The sequence below is a fragment of the Chelonoidis abingdonii genome, chromosome 13 (genome assembly GCF_003597395.2).
Source record: "Chelonoidis abingdonii isolate Lonesome George chromosome 13, CheloAbing_2.0, whole genome shotgun sequence".
NCBI classification, from domain to species: Eukaryota; Metazoa; Chordata; order Testudines; family Testudinidae; genus Chelonoidis; species Chelonoidis abingdonii.
The window spans coordinates 3,038,944-3,056,145 of NC_133781.1; the positions used below are offsets into that span (position 1 = coordinate 3,038,944).

General features: G+C 50.8%; 1 protein-coding gene across 3 annotated transcripts; it reads right to left on the minus strand.

The window, feature by feature from the left end:
• Positions 1 to 3,134: 3,134 nt before the first annotated feature.
• On the minus strand, positions 3,135 to 16,664 carry LOC116824964 (butyrophilin subfamily 3 member A2-like). Of its 3 annotated transcripts, none has more exons than XR_012656956.1 (6): positions 16,311 to 16,664; positions 10,017 to 10,144; positions 8,876 to 9,217; positions 6,234 to 6,515; positions 5,020 to 5,443; positions 3,135 to 4,593 (listed from the first exon to the last, which is right to left on the minus strand). XR_012656956.1 is itself a non-coding variant. In XM_032780645.2 (5 exons), exons 2-5 carry the CDS (start codon positions 10,093 to 10,095, stop codon positions 5,295 to 5,297), a joined length of 852 nt encoding a protein of 283 aa, XP_032636536.1. In that variant the 5' UTR covers positions 10,096 to 10,144; positions 16,311 to 16,664; the 3' UTR covers positions 4,635 to 5,294. The 3 variants fall into 3 exon arrangements, 1 of the variants encoding a protein (XP_032636536.1); XR_012656955.1 differs by having other exon boundaries at positions 3,135 to 4,353; positions 4,784 to 5,443; XM_032780645.2 differs by lacking the exon at positions 3,135 to 4,593 and having other exon boundaries at positions 4,635 to 5,443.
• Positions 16,665 to 17,202: the final 538 nt, after the last annotated feature.

Sequence of the window (17,202 nt, forward strand, 5' to 3'; positions counted from 1 at the left end):
CCCAGACCAGCAGAGAAGGGGTTAAAGAGAGTCTTTAGGCTTAGCTAGCCCTTCCCCGCTGCACCAGCAGCCAATGCCAAGCCTGGAGAGAGAATAAAAGGTGAGAATGTGGCTCAGTTCAGGGCTGAGCTTTGCCAGGTCTATAGAGATGGGTCCAAAGATGATATCATGGGCAGAGTGGGAACAGTCTTCTGCGTTCCTAGCCTTGGAATCCAGAAATCAAAACTGGATCCTGTGACCGTTCTGACGGCTGATCTTATCAGGATATTGTTTGCACTCAGTTGGGTAAGAGATGTGCAACTGGCCAGCACGGGTGGCTGGTGAAACTTCCCCTGGGGGAGGCTAGTTCCCTGTCCTGCCTCTTCTGCTCGCAGCCCGGTTCACACTCCACCTACTCCTTGTTCCCGCTCCACCCCAGGTCCTGCCCCCGCTCGGCCTCAGCCCCTCTCCATTGCCGCTCACCGTGTTCCTCCTCTCCTCACCTCTCCTCCGGGAGCCCTCCCCCCACCTGCAGGGACACAATGAGCAGCGGGTCGGGGGGTGTCTCGTGGGTGCAGGGGACTGGAGAAAGGAGGGACTCAGCCAGGAGTGGGAGGTGGGGGCCTTGGGGAAGGGGAGGAGCAGGGAGGGGAAGAGGTAGAGGGACCACCATGGCCCAGATGTCCAGCAGCAGGTTGGTGGCGGCTGTGCCAGGGAAGGCTTAGTGTCCTCTGACCTGTTATACCCACCACCTATGCGGGCCAGAGCTGTAATTTTATCTGATTCCTTGTCAGGCAAAACGACAATTGAAACAGGGACTTCAGAAAGCAGAAATAACATCATAAATGAAATAATGTTCCTCACTCCGGAAACAATGCAGGTAGCTGTCTGCAAACAAATAGCATGGATTCCAGCCCGTATTGGAATACCCGGCAATGAGATGACTGACAAAGCAACAAAACATGCTCTAAAAAATGAGGAGGTGGAGATTAAAATACGCTTGAATAGGCTGGAATCTGAAAGTCACGAAGCAGCTTGCAAAGGAGTGACAAAAACTACGGACTAAGGAACCAGAAGGACAAAGGTTCTATGACATATACTCGAAAATCCAAGATAATACTACGCTCTGCAGTCAGGAAAGGAAAAGTGAAGTCCTCATTTTAAGCATTAACAGGTCATTGAGCCTTAAATGATAAGTTACAGTTATTGAAAAAGACATAAAGGCGGGCTGGGGAACGTGTGCAAAACCAAAGACACTCTTCATCATGGGGTATGGCACAGTGGGCATTATTCTATGGAAAGAAAGTTTCTTTGTGAAAAATGGAGTCTGCTTGGATCAAAGATTTGTCCCCAAAGGGTCTGGTGAGAAGCAGGATAACATACATCTGGGTTTTCCTGGACAAAGCTTCTTTTTTGAGCCTCCTTCCTCTGTCCAGGTGGATTTTTCAAATAATAGGCAACCTCCAGGGGGTTTGCAGAGCAGACAAGCTCTGCTCAGAAAGAGCCCCCAACTGGTCTGCTTCCTGATTGGTCCATCCCCTACATTTGCAGCTGATTGGTCCGTTCCCCTGCAAGCAACAGCTGCCAGATCCCATCCACCAAGGTTAAGTTCCCAGCCCTGGGGAGGGGGTCCCACAGGGAGGGGCTGACTGATGACTGGCATTGCATCCTGAGCTTGCGCCAGCTGCCCTGCCACCATGACAGGGAGTGACACAGCCCCCATCCTCCAGTGAGTACCCCTGCCACAGGTACCCCCTCCGGGACCCCCAACTTTACCCCCCTCCAGCTCACCCCACCCCTGGCAGTGTCCTCTTTTTTGGGAACCTGAACTATAGTAACCCTGTGTGAGAATGCCAGGGGAATGGAATTGTGCAAAGAAAGCCTGGCTGAGTTTTCTTAAGGCTACTAGACTGTGCAAAAGGAGATAGATAAAAAATGCGTCTAGCAGTGAATGAAGGAAGTGGCAGGCATAGACAAAAAGAGGCAAAGTTCAGGGCTGGCTGGTGAGGAAGGGAGACAGAGCTCTGCCTCTGTGCAGGAAGGGTAGAGAAACAGGCTGATGTAGTAGGGCAGCTGCTTGGGGAGAAGCACTCAGCCCCCAGGAGAAAGTGCCGCTCCGCTGAGAAACTGTTTAGGAGACTGGGGACAACCCAGTAGTGAGTTAATTTTATTTTTTGTTTGGGAACAGTTAGGAGTGAAGCCTCCTCAGTGCCCTAAAAGGATTAAGACTGCAGGAGCATCCAGTGGACACAGGAGACAGAGGCTTCCTCCTCCCCACACCCCATGGAGACACAGTAGAACCTCAAAGTTATGAACCCCAGAGTTACGAAGTGACTGGTCAAACCCACACCTCGGTTGCAACAGAACCATGCAATCAGGCAGCAGCAGAGACCAAAAAATAAAAAAGCAAATACAGGACAGTACTGTGTTAAAATAAAGGGAACGCAGCATTTTTGTTCTGTGGAAAGTGTGAAAGCTGTATTAAGCCAATGTTCAGTTGTGAACTTTTGAAAGAACCGCAATGTTTTGTTCAGAGTTACGAACATTTCAGAGTTACAAACAACCTCCGTTCCCGAGATGTTCCTAATTCTGAGGTCCTACTGTAATCGTGGCTGGGTCAGGATGCTGGGAAAGTCCACAAGGGGCACTACTCCATGACATCATGCTTGCCAAAGGGGCCTACATCTGAGGGCAGGTCTACACTATGGCCGGGATCGATGCTCTGACATCGATCCACTGGCGATCAATTTAACAGGTCTAGTAAAGACCTGCCGAATAGACAGCAGATCGCTCTCCAGCCAACCCCTGTACTCTACCCTCGACAAGAAGAGTAAGGTAAGTCAACGGGAGAATTTCTCCCGTTGACCCCCCAAGGTGTAGACCCCATGGTAACTCCACCTAAGGTACATTGACTCCAACTATGTTATTCACGTAGCTGGAGTTGAATAGCGTAGGTCGATTTATCGCGGTAGTGTAGACATAGCCTCAGTTCCCACAGGTCTGTGCTAATTTCAATGGAAGAAATGGGGCCAGAGATTCGAAGGTGTTAGCGTGACCCTGTCACTGTCCAACATGAAACAGTTCAACACTGGCTGGGGCTCTGAGGGCAGAGACCTCGGCCTGCTTAGTCCCGTGGCAATGACCACCCTTAAAAATCAGTGTAACCTTTTATTAAAGAGACAGAAAAAGAAGGGAAAATGGCTCAGCCTTTGAAACGTAAACTGTTAAGGGAGATTTTTGTGGTAACAACATCCCTTGCCTCCTTTCCCTTTCGCTGGAGAGAGTTCTGGCCATTTGACAATCCTTCAGCTGGTATTACAGAGAGTATTAAACTGTCCATTTGCGGGAAGAAACAAAAGTTGAACTGCGATGGGCTGAAGCTGTTGTTGCTAGAATCTGCTCCTGCTTCTTTTAAGACAAAACAAGACAAATACACTTAAGACAGGAAAGGAAAGAACAGCCGGGAGAGAAAATGCAGCTTCTGTCTCAAGCGTTAACTCGCACTCACAAACTCACTGTGGAGAAACACAGGCCCAGCACATGGTCCCATCAGCCACTCTGAGACCGTGTACCAGCATTAGGCCAGTTTAGGGCATTGCTTTTAGCTGCCTTTCTGGTCATGGGCTTATGGCAGTATTGCAAAATATACAGTCTTGGGCAGCTAAGCCAAACTCTCATTAAACAGAAGGCAAAAAGAAAAGGAAAAGGACAGAGAAATAAAGAGGAGGGAAGGAAAAGGGCACACAGGGGGCAGGTGGCAGCAAAGACCCAAGTCTCATGTCCCAGATGCTGTTCAGGATTTAGCCAAAGCCAGTGGAGGTGGTAGTGTTGTCTGAGTCAGTCGGGCTGGGACTGCACTCAGGATCAGGACGGTGTGGGCCCCACAGTGTAATGGTAGATCCCAGGCTCCCGAGAGACGGTGGGGGTGGCAGACATGTTGGTAGGCCTGACTCCTTCCAGTCCACTCAGCTTCCACCATTGTGACTCCCCACCAAAGACTCTTCCTCAGGACCCTAAAAGAGAATGATGGGGGGAACAGCCCCCTCCTCATTATTTTGTCCACCAATTAAGCCAAATTTCCAACAAGCCTGTTTTGCTCCATTCCTTTCTGGTTCCATTCTCCTCTTATTTACCAGTCACGCTCTCAGCACACTCCTTGGTGGTATTGCTTGGCCATTGTGTTTGGACTAATTCAGCCTGCCTTTAATTTTCCCTGCCTTTCGTAAATAATTTTATGGAGTTGACTGAGATGGACACCTGTTACCTTGGACAACTTAACACTGTGTGTGTGCAGTGCCTGGCATAATGGGGTCCAGATCTCCATCACTATGTGTCTGAGCAGCGCCTGGTGCGACGGGGCCCTGATCTCGGTCACTGTGTGTCTGAGCAGTGCCCGGTGCAACAGGACTCTGATCTCGGTCACTGTGTGTCTGGGCAGCGCCCACTGCAACGGGGCTCTGATCTCAGTCACTGTGTGTCTGTGCAGCGCCCAGTGTGACGGGGCCCTGATCTCGGTCACTGTGTGTCTGTGCAGTGCCCAGCGCAACTGGGCTCTGATCTTGGTCACTGTGTGTCTGAGCAGTGCCCGGTGCAACGGGGCTCTGATCTCAGTCACTGTGTGTCTGTGCAGTGCCCGGTGCGATGAGGCTGTGTTCTCAGTCACTGTGTGTCTGTGCAACGCCGGTGCGACGGGGCCCTGATCTCAGTCACTGTGTGTCTGTGCAGCACCGGTGCGACAGGGCCCTGATCTCAGTCACTGTGTGTTTGTGCAGCGCCGGTGCGACGGGGCCCTGATCTCAGTCACTGTGTGTCTGTGCAGCACCGGTGCGACGGGGCCCTGATCTCAGTCACTGTGTGTTTGTGCAGCGCCGGTGCGACGGGGCCCTGATCTCGGTCACTGTGTGTCTGTGCAGCACCGGTGCGATGGGGCCCTGTTCTCGGTCACTGTGTGTCTGAGCAGCGCCCGGTGCAATGAGGCCCTGATCTCAGTCACTGTGTGTCTGTGCAGCGCCGGTGCGACGGGGCCCTGATCTCAGTCACTGTGTGTCTGTGCAGCGCCGGTGCGACGGGGCCCTGATCTCAGTCACTGTGTGTCTGTGCAGCGCCCGGTGCGACGGGGCCCTGTTCTCGGTCACTGTGTGTCTGGGCAGTATCTGACGTTACAGAGCCCTGATCTTGGTTGGGTCACAGAAGTGTATCTGTAACACATATAATGAAAATAATGTTAGCTGGGGGAGCAGAGCAGGTGTGTTGCTTTATAACAATTGATACCCATGTAGGGCTGTGATTTCCTTTCCCCTGTATCGAAGGATCCATCACGTCTTTGTGGTTAAACTGGAGGATTTCCTTTTAGCTCTTTGAACCCTCCATAAGTAGCAGGCAGGCAAGAAGAGGAGGCAAACACACACTGACAGGAACAAGAAGAGGCCAACCTTCCAAGAGGAGACTTGGGGGAAAAAGTCATCTGCAAAAGGAAGAAAGAAGAGACCTCATGTTAGTCTTCTGCAACATGCACAGGCAAATAAACAAACAAAACAATTGGACATGGGCCCTGTTTTGGCTCCTTCATGATGCATGAAAAGGCCCTCAGTGCTATTTTCTTAAAGTTGTTTATTTTCTCCCTTTTTGTTTTTAACGCCGTCAAACCCCAGAAATACTGAATTCAGGTTTTCCACACTGGAGCTCTCTTTGGAGAACCCAGGGATGTGGGCTGAGAGTTTTGGCAATTCTTGAATAATAGAGTGCTTTACAAAGAGGGGTTTTGCTTGGGCCTTTGAGTCCTAGAACTAAATAATAACATTTTCAGTATGGTCTAATGAATATAATTGTATTTCATTTTTTCATTTCAGTGGCACCTAAAGGCCTCAAGTAAGATCAGGGCCCCGTCACGCTGGGCGCTGCACAGGCACACGGTGACTGAGATCAGGGCCCCATCGTGCTGAGCACTGCACAGACATACAGTGACTGTGATCAGGCCCACTCATGCCGGGCACTGCACAGACACACGGTAACCAAAATCACGGCCCTCTCCGGTCAAGCACTGCACAGACATACGGTGACCAAGATCATGGTGACCAAGATCAGAGTCCGTCACGCTGGGTGCTGCACAGACATACGGTGACTGTGATCAGGCTCCTCTCATGTTAGGTGCTTCACAGACACGCAGTAAGAGACAAGCACTGCCCCAAAGTTCTCACAGTCTATCAGTGCCAATCTGGACCCAGGTCTATGTCCTGGTTCCATTAGCAGCTTACCAGAGATGAGAATGACTGAGACTTTCTCTGGGCCGGGTGACCTGGGTCTGATAGCGCAGATCAGTTTTGGGTCCGAGTGCTTGGTCACTACCACGGAGGTGGAGACATCAAAGAGGCCCCGGTTTCTGGAGATTTTTTCCTCCTTAGATAGGGTCAGTCTCTCCCCATGGCCATTTCTCCAGAGCATCTTTGGCTTCGGGTACCACCCCACAGAGAGACATGTCACGTTCATCTGCTTGCCATCGTATCCACCAATGTGGAGGAGGGGGTCCGAGCCAGAGCCTGGAGGAATGAAATCAATGTGAATTCTCCCTTGATTTTATGCTATCCTCATTCCCAATCCCCTATGGACTGCCTCAGAGAGTGGGGTTCTGAGATCTGGGGCTCTTTACTCCAGCAGACACAGGGAGAGGGAGAGCCGATGGCTGGGCACTGGAGCTGAGACATTGACACTGGAAATAGGGGGCACATATCTGCCATTGCAGGGCATTCTCTATGGAAGGAGGCTCTGTCGGGCTGTCACAACCCAATGGCCTCCTCCCCTTAGGGAGTCTCCTGGGAAGATAGATCAGCACTGTATATTGCTAACATTGTTGCAAGCATTGCAAAGCATTTTGGGAAGAGTTAAAGGTGTGTGAGTGGAGAGTGGAAGTTTCCTTTGTAGGTTTGTCATAAACAGATGGTTAAGGGTTAATGTCTCTTTTAGCTGTAAAGGGTTAAGAAGCTCAGTGAACCTGGCTGACACCTGACCAGAGGACCAATGGGGGGACAAGATACTTTCAAATCTTGGTAGAGGGAAGTCTTTGTTTGTGCTGTTTGTTTTGTCGTTCGTTCGCTTTGGAAGCTACAGGTGTGACCAGACATACACTCAGGTTTTCTCCAGTCTTCTAAATCAGTCTCTCATGTTTCAAAATAGTAAGTATATAGCCAGAAAGGTGGATTAGTGCTTATGTTTGTTTTCTCAACTTGTAAATGTGTATTTGCGGAAAGGATTTTACTCTGTTTGCTGTTAACTTTGAATTCAGGCTGAGGTGGGGGGGAAGTCCTCTTAGTTCTATATGAACCTGAATACCCTGGTAAGCATTTACCCATCCTGATTTTACAGAGATATTTTTACTCTTTCTTTTTTTATTAAAGCTTTCTTTTTAAGAACTGAAGTAATTTTTTTCCCTTGTTTTAAGACCCCAAGGGGATTGAGTCTGAACTCACCAGGGATTGGTAGGGGGAAAGGAGGAGGGGGAGAAGGTTAATTTCTCTTTGTTTTAAGATCCAAGGAGTTTGGATCAGTATAGCCTCTCAGGCCACCCAGGGGAGATAGTCGGGGGGAGGGGGGAAGGAGCAGGGATGGTTTATTTCTCCTTGTTTTAAGACCCAAGGGGTTTGGGTCTTGGGTTCCCCAGGGAAGGTTTTGGGGGAACAGGAAGTGTGCCAAACACTATATTTTTGGCTGGTGGCAGAGTTATCAGATCTAAGCTAGGAATTAAGCTTAGAAGGGTCCGTGCAGGTCCCCACTTTTTGGACGCTAAAGTTCCAAGTGGGGAAAAGACCTTGACATGGTGGCATTACAAGAGGCTGAGAAGGGGGGAAGAAGAAGAAAAGACCAGAGAACAAGTTAACTCAACACTGCAGCTAGCAAGCTCAGTCTGAAGATAAGACGCTGGCCCCAAGGTCATGGGCTAGATGAGAACTCTACAGCTGCCCAGCCATGAGAAGAGGAGAACTAAGCTAAGCAGAGCTGCAGAAATAGCAGCGAGAACAGTGAGAGTGAATGAGATGCAGAGCTGCAGAGATAGCAATAAGAACAGCAAGAGCAAATGAGATGCAGAGCTGCAGAGATAGCAGTAAGAACAGTGAGAGCGAATGAGATGCAGAGCTGCAGAGATAGCAGTAAGAACAGTGAAAGCAAATGAGGTGGCAACGGTGAAGGCCAACGGGAGGGAAAACAAAGTCTCCAGAGCCAGTGTGTTTTGGACAGCCAAGAAGGCCACAGAAAGCTGGTTTGGACTGGTGCAAAGAGCCCCAGGAACAGAGGTTGCGGAATGGAACACCCCTGAGGAGCCAGGACTTAAAACCCTCCTGAGAGCTGGAGCAATTTGGAGAGCACAGCAGATCCTTGGACAGCCTGGGCCCAGGACAGCACTCCCATCCCCTCCACCCCCGCCCCCCACACACTTCTGATGTTACACCCAGACTTGACCAGTCTGAGTTGTGCTTGTGTGAGTGTGATAGTGGGTTAGGACTTGGGGCATTAAAACTTTCTTTCTTCCCCTGTGTGATGTGGGAGCATTCCCAGCACTTTCTGCTGTTATTTTATTAATAAAATCTAGACACTTGGTGTGTGCCTTGTCATCTCCTTCCCAAAAAGATCCTGTGGCCCCAGCCTGATCAACTGTGGCCCCAGGCAGATTGGTAATGAAAATCTGTCACAGGGCTGCTGGGGACCCCACACCCCTCGGGGTCCTGACATGCAGCCTGGGCTCTGCTTTGGCTCAGCCAGCTGGGCTAGACAAAGTAGTCACTGGGGGAGATTTTCTGGCCTATGACTGCAGCAGGCTTTATGGGGTGGTCCCCCCAAGGCCATCCCCCCTGCCCCAGAGCCACGCAGGCTGAATCTGGCCTCTCCCCACCTCAAGATCACTCACTTGTCACATGGAGCTCCAGTGTGGCATTGCCAATGGTGCTGTTGGACTGGAAGTCACAGAGGTAGCGCCCTTCATCCCGCAGGGTGAGATTCCGGATCCGCAGGGCCAGGCTGCCACTCTGGATCCCATCCCGCAAGAGCTCCGTCCTGCCCCGGTACCTCTCACCCTGCACCTCGCTCCCATCCGGAAGGTACATGTGGACATCCTGCCCTAGCAGGGGCCGGCTCCATTTCACCTGCATGGCCTGGGCACTGAGCGTGGGGGAGAGGTGGCAGGGCAGCAGCACAGTGCCCCCCAATGGGGCAGAGAGGGGGTCGGCAGGAACCAGCACCTGGAAACTCACTGAGGAAAGAGGCAGAGAGACAAGCCTGGGGTCAGAGGGGAGTGGTGGGAAGCAGCTTCACCTCTCACACAACCCAGCTCCCAGCCCCACCACCCAGCGCAGAGACCCCAGTGGATCCTGGAGAGAGGGGCTCAGGGAGAGCTGTGAGCGGGGGAGGGGAAGGGAAGGATGGAGGCATGTGTATAGGGATGGATGAATGGGGAGATAGATGGAAGAGGTGTATATTGATGGATTGGGGAGAGGACAGATGTATGGAGGAGGAGTGTATATGGAGAAGGGTGGAGGGGTCTGGGGATAGATGATGGATGGATGGATGGAGGGGCGGGTGTATGGGGTGGCCTGGATGTAATGAATGTATGGAAGGGTGTGTATCAGGATGGAGGGAAGGATGTGGGGGGTTGGATGGAACAAAGGATGGAACAGATGAAGGGGTGGATATGGGAATGGACAGATGGATGTGGGGGATGGATGGATGAAGGAATGTGTTTATGGGGATGTATGTATATATGGATGGATGGATGAATGTATGTATTTGGGGTTAATGGGGGATGGATGGATGGAGGGGTCGGTATGGGGATGGATGTGGGGGGATGGATGGGAGGGGATAGATGTGGGGGGATGGACAGTGACTCCATTTGTCACACATTACTGTGCGTGTGAATGAGCGCTAGATCCTGCACTCTCACCCCCGAGTCCAGTGCATTACCAGGGCAGTCACCCCAGATTGTCCCCACCATATGTGAGAGCTGGCTGGGGGCCCGTGACCACCCAGCACCTTTAAGGACAGAGTCTCCTTACCAGCCACTACAGCCTGAACATGCAGAAGGACGGTGGAGAGCAGGGCAGCACTGGAGCGTGAACGACGGGCTCCCAGCATCTAGCAGGGTGGCTCTTCTTGGCCTCAGGGTTGGACAGGAGCTGATGAACTATGGGGAAGCCAAGGAGACAAGAGATGAGAAGGGGAATAGCTGCTCACCCAACAACTCCCTCCCTTCACCCATGGGTGGAGTAGGGGCACCTGGGGACTGAGCCTTTGTGGGGAAAGACCCAGGAATTGCAGATGCTGGATCTGTAAGTCTTCTGGTTGGGCAGATGGGTAAAGCCCCCCAAGTTGCATAAAAAATTGAAAATAATCTCCTTAAAAGCATTGTTTTTAACCACCAACATGTAATGTCAGTAAACCCACTATCCGGAGTAGACAGCTCATGCCAAGGTGTTTATAATTTTCTACCAATATGGAAATTCCATCTGAGACTTTTTTAACCAAAAAATTTTCTTCAAAATATTTTTTTCCTCCTGCAAAAACATGCGTTTCGCAAATCAAATCTGGTCCGATCCTTCTCTAGACACCACCCCATTAAGAACAAAGCAACACATCATTGTTTGGAAAAGACACGCGCTTCTTGGAAGATCTCTCTTAGCAGATCAGAGATCAGCAAGTTTTACTGGAGCAACTGCAGGACTCTTGATTCCCTTTTGTTGACACAGCGCCCATGATTTCAGCTGGGAATGCCAGCTCCCCAAGCACCTTATAGCAGTGCAGAAATGCTGAAATTCTGGAAGAGAGCCAAGAAAAAAAATTGCTTGGGATGTTTCTCCATGTTTAGACACTGAAATAATTTTCCCTTTGTGACTAGGAGTTTGGGTTGTTTGTTTAGTTTTTTTTAAGTTATTTCTATTAACTCCCCTGCTATCTACTGTTTACGGTGTTTCTGGAGTTGTGTCGGTCCCAGGATATCAGAGAGACAAGGTGAGTGAGTTAATATCTTTTATCAGACCAACTTCTGCTGATGAAAGAGGCAACAGAGACAAGTTTTGCTTGTCTCTTTCACCAACAGAAGTTGCTCCAATAAAATATATTATCTCAGCCACCTTGCATGTCTGCTATCTACTGACAGTCTGGTAACATTTCCTCCAAAGAAACAGACTTTTTTCCTCCCTGCTTGCATTGAAAAAGTGACAGGGCATGAAGTGAAATGACATGCCAGTTCAGAAACATTTGAGAGTCGGCATTTGGCCTGCTAGCAGCAGGTGTTACAATTGCCAGCTGGCTGAACTAAGGGAATGCCTTACAGATGTTTCTAAGCAATCAAATTCTCAAGGCAAGCCATGAAACAAGGTCCTGGACTCCAAGGTAGCTCATTCCCCTAAGCAAAGAGGGTGCAGGGGAAATTATTTTCTCTTTTAGCAAGTGAAAATGAAACCATCTGGGCTCGGATGAACATCATGTTATTTCCATTTGTGCAAGCACAGCTTCCCCCTTACAAACTCATGCTAAGCAGTGGTATTGTATTTAAAGCCGACAGACGCCAACACCAATGGCTGTAGATAGGACCAGCCTTAGGGAAAATGGCACCCTGGGCAAACGTGCATTTTGGTGCTCCTGGCCCTCATGGGCATGGTGCCCCCCATTGTCCCTGGTCCCCTATAGGCTCCTTAGGCTCCCCATCCTCCCTTCCCCCCAACCCCTCTACTGTGCCACGTTCACCCCTAATCCCTGCACTTTCCTCCTGTGCCCCTAATCCCTGCATTGTGCATGCTCCCCTCACCCAACTCCTGCATTCCCCACCTGTGCCCCTAACCCCTGCACTGTGCTCCCTTCACCTCAACCCCTGAACCTCTATCTTGTGCCCTAACCCCTTCACTGTACCCCCTTCACTCCTACCTCCTGCTCCCCTAACCCCTGCATCCTCCTCCTGCACCCAAGTGGGGAAACTGACCCACCTGGATGCACAAAGGAGCTGGCATTGCTGCTCGCTCCCCCACTGGATGGCTGCTCCTGTGCCTCGTGCACCCCCTGGGCTGCACAAGGAGAAGGCAGGAGAGCAGCAGCTGTTGATGTGGTAGTAGGATTTTATGTTTGTATTTGATATCATTTAGAATGAAGGATAAAGAATAATAATGTAGCAGGTATTAAATGTACTGGTGTATGATTTGATCATATTCTGCCAGCCCTCGTTTTTGCATAGCAGAAAGGAATGGCCTAATGGGCCATCTGCCAGAATCTGTGTCTGGACTGATTTCAAGGCAGTAACAGATCCTCTGAGAGTCACCAATTTGTTGTACATTAACTTTGTTTTGTGTGTGAATGAGGAGTGTGTGGGTTAAGAGACAAGTGTGAAGGCCATTGCTGAACCGGATGGTCTAGGGAGGTGCCAAAGACAGACGCAAGGGCGCCAGGAGTTTGCAACACGCCTCTATTGAAGCATCGCCGGGCAAACTGACAACTCTAACAATGAGATAGGCACTTATCAATGGGGACACGATAGCGGTGATCAAAACCAGCCTGGGATAACTCCCTGAGGAACATGATGTAAAGAATGAGAAGGACAATTTAAGAAAACAAGCACTCATCAAACAGCATGATGGTGCCAAACTCATTGGTCCCAATGAAAGAAAATCACTATATAAACAGGGTGACTTGCCGTGAAACTTTGGGCTCGTCCTGCCAAGGCTTCCCCGGAGCATCGTGTCGCAACAGACGAAACCTGGCTTCTCCCCACTTGTGATCAACCTAGCTGGCCACTAGCCTGATCCAGACTCTGGGCCGGTAACTACAGCATCAACAGTCAGGACAGTGTGAGAGTGTGTGTGTGTGTGTGTGTGTGTGTGTGTGTGTGGTGTGACTGAATGCATATGCTAATTGTTGTATGTTCAATAAACGCTGCGTATTGCCTTTTCCCCTGAAAAAGATCCCATGTGCTTCTTATAAGCATCACGTTTTTGGTGGAGAATTGTGGAAGGGGGAAGACATGCACTGTGATTGTTGAAAATACTGCCAAATATTGCAAAAGGTTATATCATACGTATAAAGTGATCTATCATTCAGGTGTGCACATCCCCGGTCATAGACGTGCCTGACAATAGGAGGAGGATTACAGTTCTCGCTCCAACCCGTTTGTCGAGGAAAACTATACAGATAAGATATATACGAACTATCCAGATAGACCTCTACCCTGATATAACGCTATCCTCGGGAGCCAAAAAATCTTACCACATTATAAGTGAAATTGTGTTATATTGAACTTGCTTTGATCCACTGGAGTGCGCAGCCCCGCTGTGCTAGAGCACTGCTTTACCATGTTGTATCCAAATTCATGTTATATCGGGTCACATTACATCAGGGTAGAGGTGTATGTAACCCTTCTGCCCCTCTGAGTTGGCAGCAACAAGGGCCGGGTTCAGTATCCAGGGGTTCCGTTTCAGTAACACAATGCAAAACCGGCTCGAGCCCCCACCCAGTGACCTGGGACAATTACATATCACCCCACCGGACGCCTCTAGGAGGCAATACTTCCCCACTCGCAAGCACGGAGTCCGAGTGTAGCAAAATCCTTTTAATAAAGGAGGGAAACAATGTGGCATCACATTGGAGAAACACCACAAACCGGATTATAACACAAACCATAAGCAAAAAAACCCCAGCCCACCTCCAAGTACGTTTGGCAATGTCCTTTCCCCCTTAGGGTCTTAAGTCCAATCACCCCAAAGTCCAACAACCCCAAAAGTCTCTGACTCTGGTCAGTGCCACCCCAGAGTTCTAAAGTTTATCTGCAGAGTTTTACACCCCCCAGCCTGGGTGGAAATGGGGGCGGGGCACACACAGGATGTTAAGGGGCACTTCACATGGGCCAGGACCAACTGCTCCACCTCTCCATGGAGCTCTGCTGCAGCCTTCACAATGACTGGCTCCACTCCACCAGCTGTGCCGCTCCTCCAGCCAGCCCATGAACCACTTCAGCCATCCCCACAAACCACTCCACTCCGCTCACTGTTCCCTGGGCTGCTCCAACATGCTGGAAACTGCTCCACTTTGCCAGCCACTTAGCAATAGATCTTCAGGCTCCCTCACTAGTTAACACAGCACTCAGTGCTCTCAGCTCAGTAAGCTTAGCTCTTTTAGTGATTTCAGCTTGTAGTAGGGGAGCTCCAGTACTGGTGCACCATTGGTCCAATGTGAATTCAGGTCAGCAGCCTCTCAATGGACTCTTAAAGGATTCAAAATTAGCTCTGCTCTTCAACAGTGGAGAGAGAAGGATGTACAATTGATGTTCCAGCCCCTCAAAAGGGACAGGGGGCATACCATCAGGTACACACACCAATCCCCAACCTCTCTCAGTTCATTGGGTTTTGGCACCCATGTCCCTTGTCTAGCAAGTGCTACTTAATGGATAGTGAGACATCTCTAGCATAAAGCACTCTCATAGTTCCTCATTCACATAATCAGTGTGACAACACTTTATTCCTCCTGCCCCAATAATAAAAGAAATTGGGGATCCCAGAGCTGTCAAAATAACCATCCCAGGCTGCCGTGGGCTATGCTAGGTGGGGTGGGTGTGCCAATGCAAATACTTGTAATTCCTTTCCACATTCCCCATAATTTACCACCAGATGTCAGGGTAGAGCTCATCCTGACTCTGCTTACATGTATATACACCCCCGGTTGTAAAGGTGCTGGGCCGTAAGGGTGGGGATTAGAGTCCTCACTCCTACCCGTCTGGTGGGGAAAAATTGCATAGGTGAATATACCCTCAGTCATAGCAGGATCAAGCCCAAAAGGTAGGAGGCGTAGCATTTCCCCTTCCTGCTCTGTCAGGCAGTTTTTAGTGGGTATAGACTTTTGTGTTGTATAAGTCCCAGCACAAGCATGGGCACAGAAGTGTTATAAAGGTAAAAGAGATTTATAAGGAAATACGTTTAGGTGAAAGAAGTCCCCTCAGGACAAAGCTCAAGAAGAGCAGAAAAATTACCATTTATACACAAAATGACTCTTTTTAAGACAATTTTGCAAAAGTTTGGACAGAGCACACGGACTGAACAAGCATGGACTAAACATGCTGCAAGGGGGGCGCCTCAGGGCGGAAGGGGGAGCTGCCGCGGAGGGGGGCATCTCAGGGCGCAGGGGGAAGCTGCTGCCAGGGGAGCACCTCAGGGCGGAGTGGGGAGCCGCCATGGGGGGGTGGGCACCTCAGGGCAGTGGTGCAGCATGGTGGAAGGGCGCAAGGTGGAAGTTTCGCCTAGGGCGCGAAACATCCTTGCACCAGCTCTGCACATGGCACCAACCAGACTCTGATGGGACTACTCCTGGTGAAGGCATCCGCTGGGGGTTATCCTTTCTTTCCTGTCCCATTCCCACCATGGCCTCAGTTGCCCATGAGTGCTGCCCAAACGGCTGGCACCAGGAAATTGCAGTGGGTGGATGGGAGTGTCATCACACTACGCCTCTCCTGGGGGCAGATCACCCAGCACTGCGGGGCCCTTACATTGCAGGCAAGGCCAGCCACAGGGCTGGATGGAGCAAGGTCTGGTCTGCTCTGGGGATCCACCTCTGCCTTGGGCTAGTGAGGAAGGACTGGCACGGATATTGGCCCCTGTCCGAGTGCCCTAATCTGCAACAGACAGCAGGGACATATGGGAGTTGCAGTCACTCCTACCCCAAATGCACACACGTGGAAATAAACATGCCCCAGGTGACTAGATGACTGATGGCGGCTAGAGAATGAAAGGGGGATGGATAGATAGATAGATTAGATTTGGTGTATATGAAGATGGATATATAGATGGATGGGAACAGAGAGACTGGCAGGTGGGTATGGTTGCGGATGGACAGATGAGGCTGAAATGAGTTTCCTTATTTCCAGTTACTTATTCAAGCACCTAAACAGACTGGAAGTGGCCAGGGGGGCATGACCTGTCGCAGCACATTGTGCAGGAAAAAAGCTTTGGATCAGTGAGTGGCATGTGCCAGCTGCTTTTGGACAGCCTGACGGCCATGAGGATACATCACCTGGGGGTCCCCAAAACACAATGTGTCGTGTCCAGCTGGGCAAACCCAGCTGCTCACTTGAATGGTTCAATACATGCTGAACAGCTGGCACAAACTGTCCTTGCGTTCAGCCACACAGTGGCGGGGAAAGCTCGGGAAGTCTGATCTACTGGTATGGAATGAAAAACAGCAACAATTCTCGCAATGAGAAACTTGGGGAAAGGAGCCAGTTTTAGCCTCACGACAGAGAAACAGCCAAGCATGGATGGGTTGCACAAACAGACAGACAGGCAGGATCTGCACTGATCCAGGAATCCCTTGTGTACCTGGAGCCCTGGATCCTGCAGTGAAGCTGTTCCCTGAGTGGCAGGGAGCGGGGCAGGCCCAGCCCCTCACCACCATGTCCCGGCCAGGATGGAAGCACTGGGGAGCAAGTTCTCTCTGCAGTCGCCCTGTCCCGTTCTCAGATCTCTGCTGTCCCGGCCTGCCCAGCTGCAGAAAAAGGCCCCTCAGGAGCAGCCCCGCACAGTCAGGGTGCAACAGCTCAGTGAGAAAGTTCCCCTCCACCCGAGGGCCAAGGAAGCCGAGCATCATTTCCTGTCAGCTGCGCGGGGCAGGCTGAATTCCTGGCTTGGAACTTGTCAGCACTTGAAAATGAATGGGGAGTGCGGGAGGGTGACTGTTCCTGAGCCACCCCACGGGGGACTAGCCCAGAGCAGGAGGCTACTTCCCGTTTCGCTGATCCCACCCCTGTGCACACACCGCCCAAAGTCCCCCAAACAGCCGGGAAGGGATCTCATCCCCCTCCCCTGCCCCTCCTGGAACTGGGGCCAGGCTGGCAGAGGCCAACACATGGGGAGCTCAGCACCCAGACAAGGGCTGCAGGGGAGGGCAGAGACCCCCACACGCCCCAGAGGGGCCTGGCTCAGCCAGACCACAGACCACAGCCAGGGCTGCCCAGGGCGGAGCAACAGTCCTGGCCAAGGAGAAGGCTCTGCTACACCACAGCGGCAGCGTAATCCCCAGTGTCGCTCCACTGGAGTCAATGCGGCTAGATCCCCAGCTGGGTAAAATCAAAAGTGCCCAAGGGCCTAAATTACACTAAAGAGGAGTTAGGCCAGTAGGTGCCTTGCACAGTCCCCAGGGTGCTTCTCTGCAAAATTAGCACCTAAATAACTTTAATAATCTAACACTTCATTGCTCTTTCCCTCTATTCTT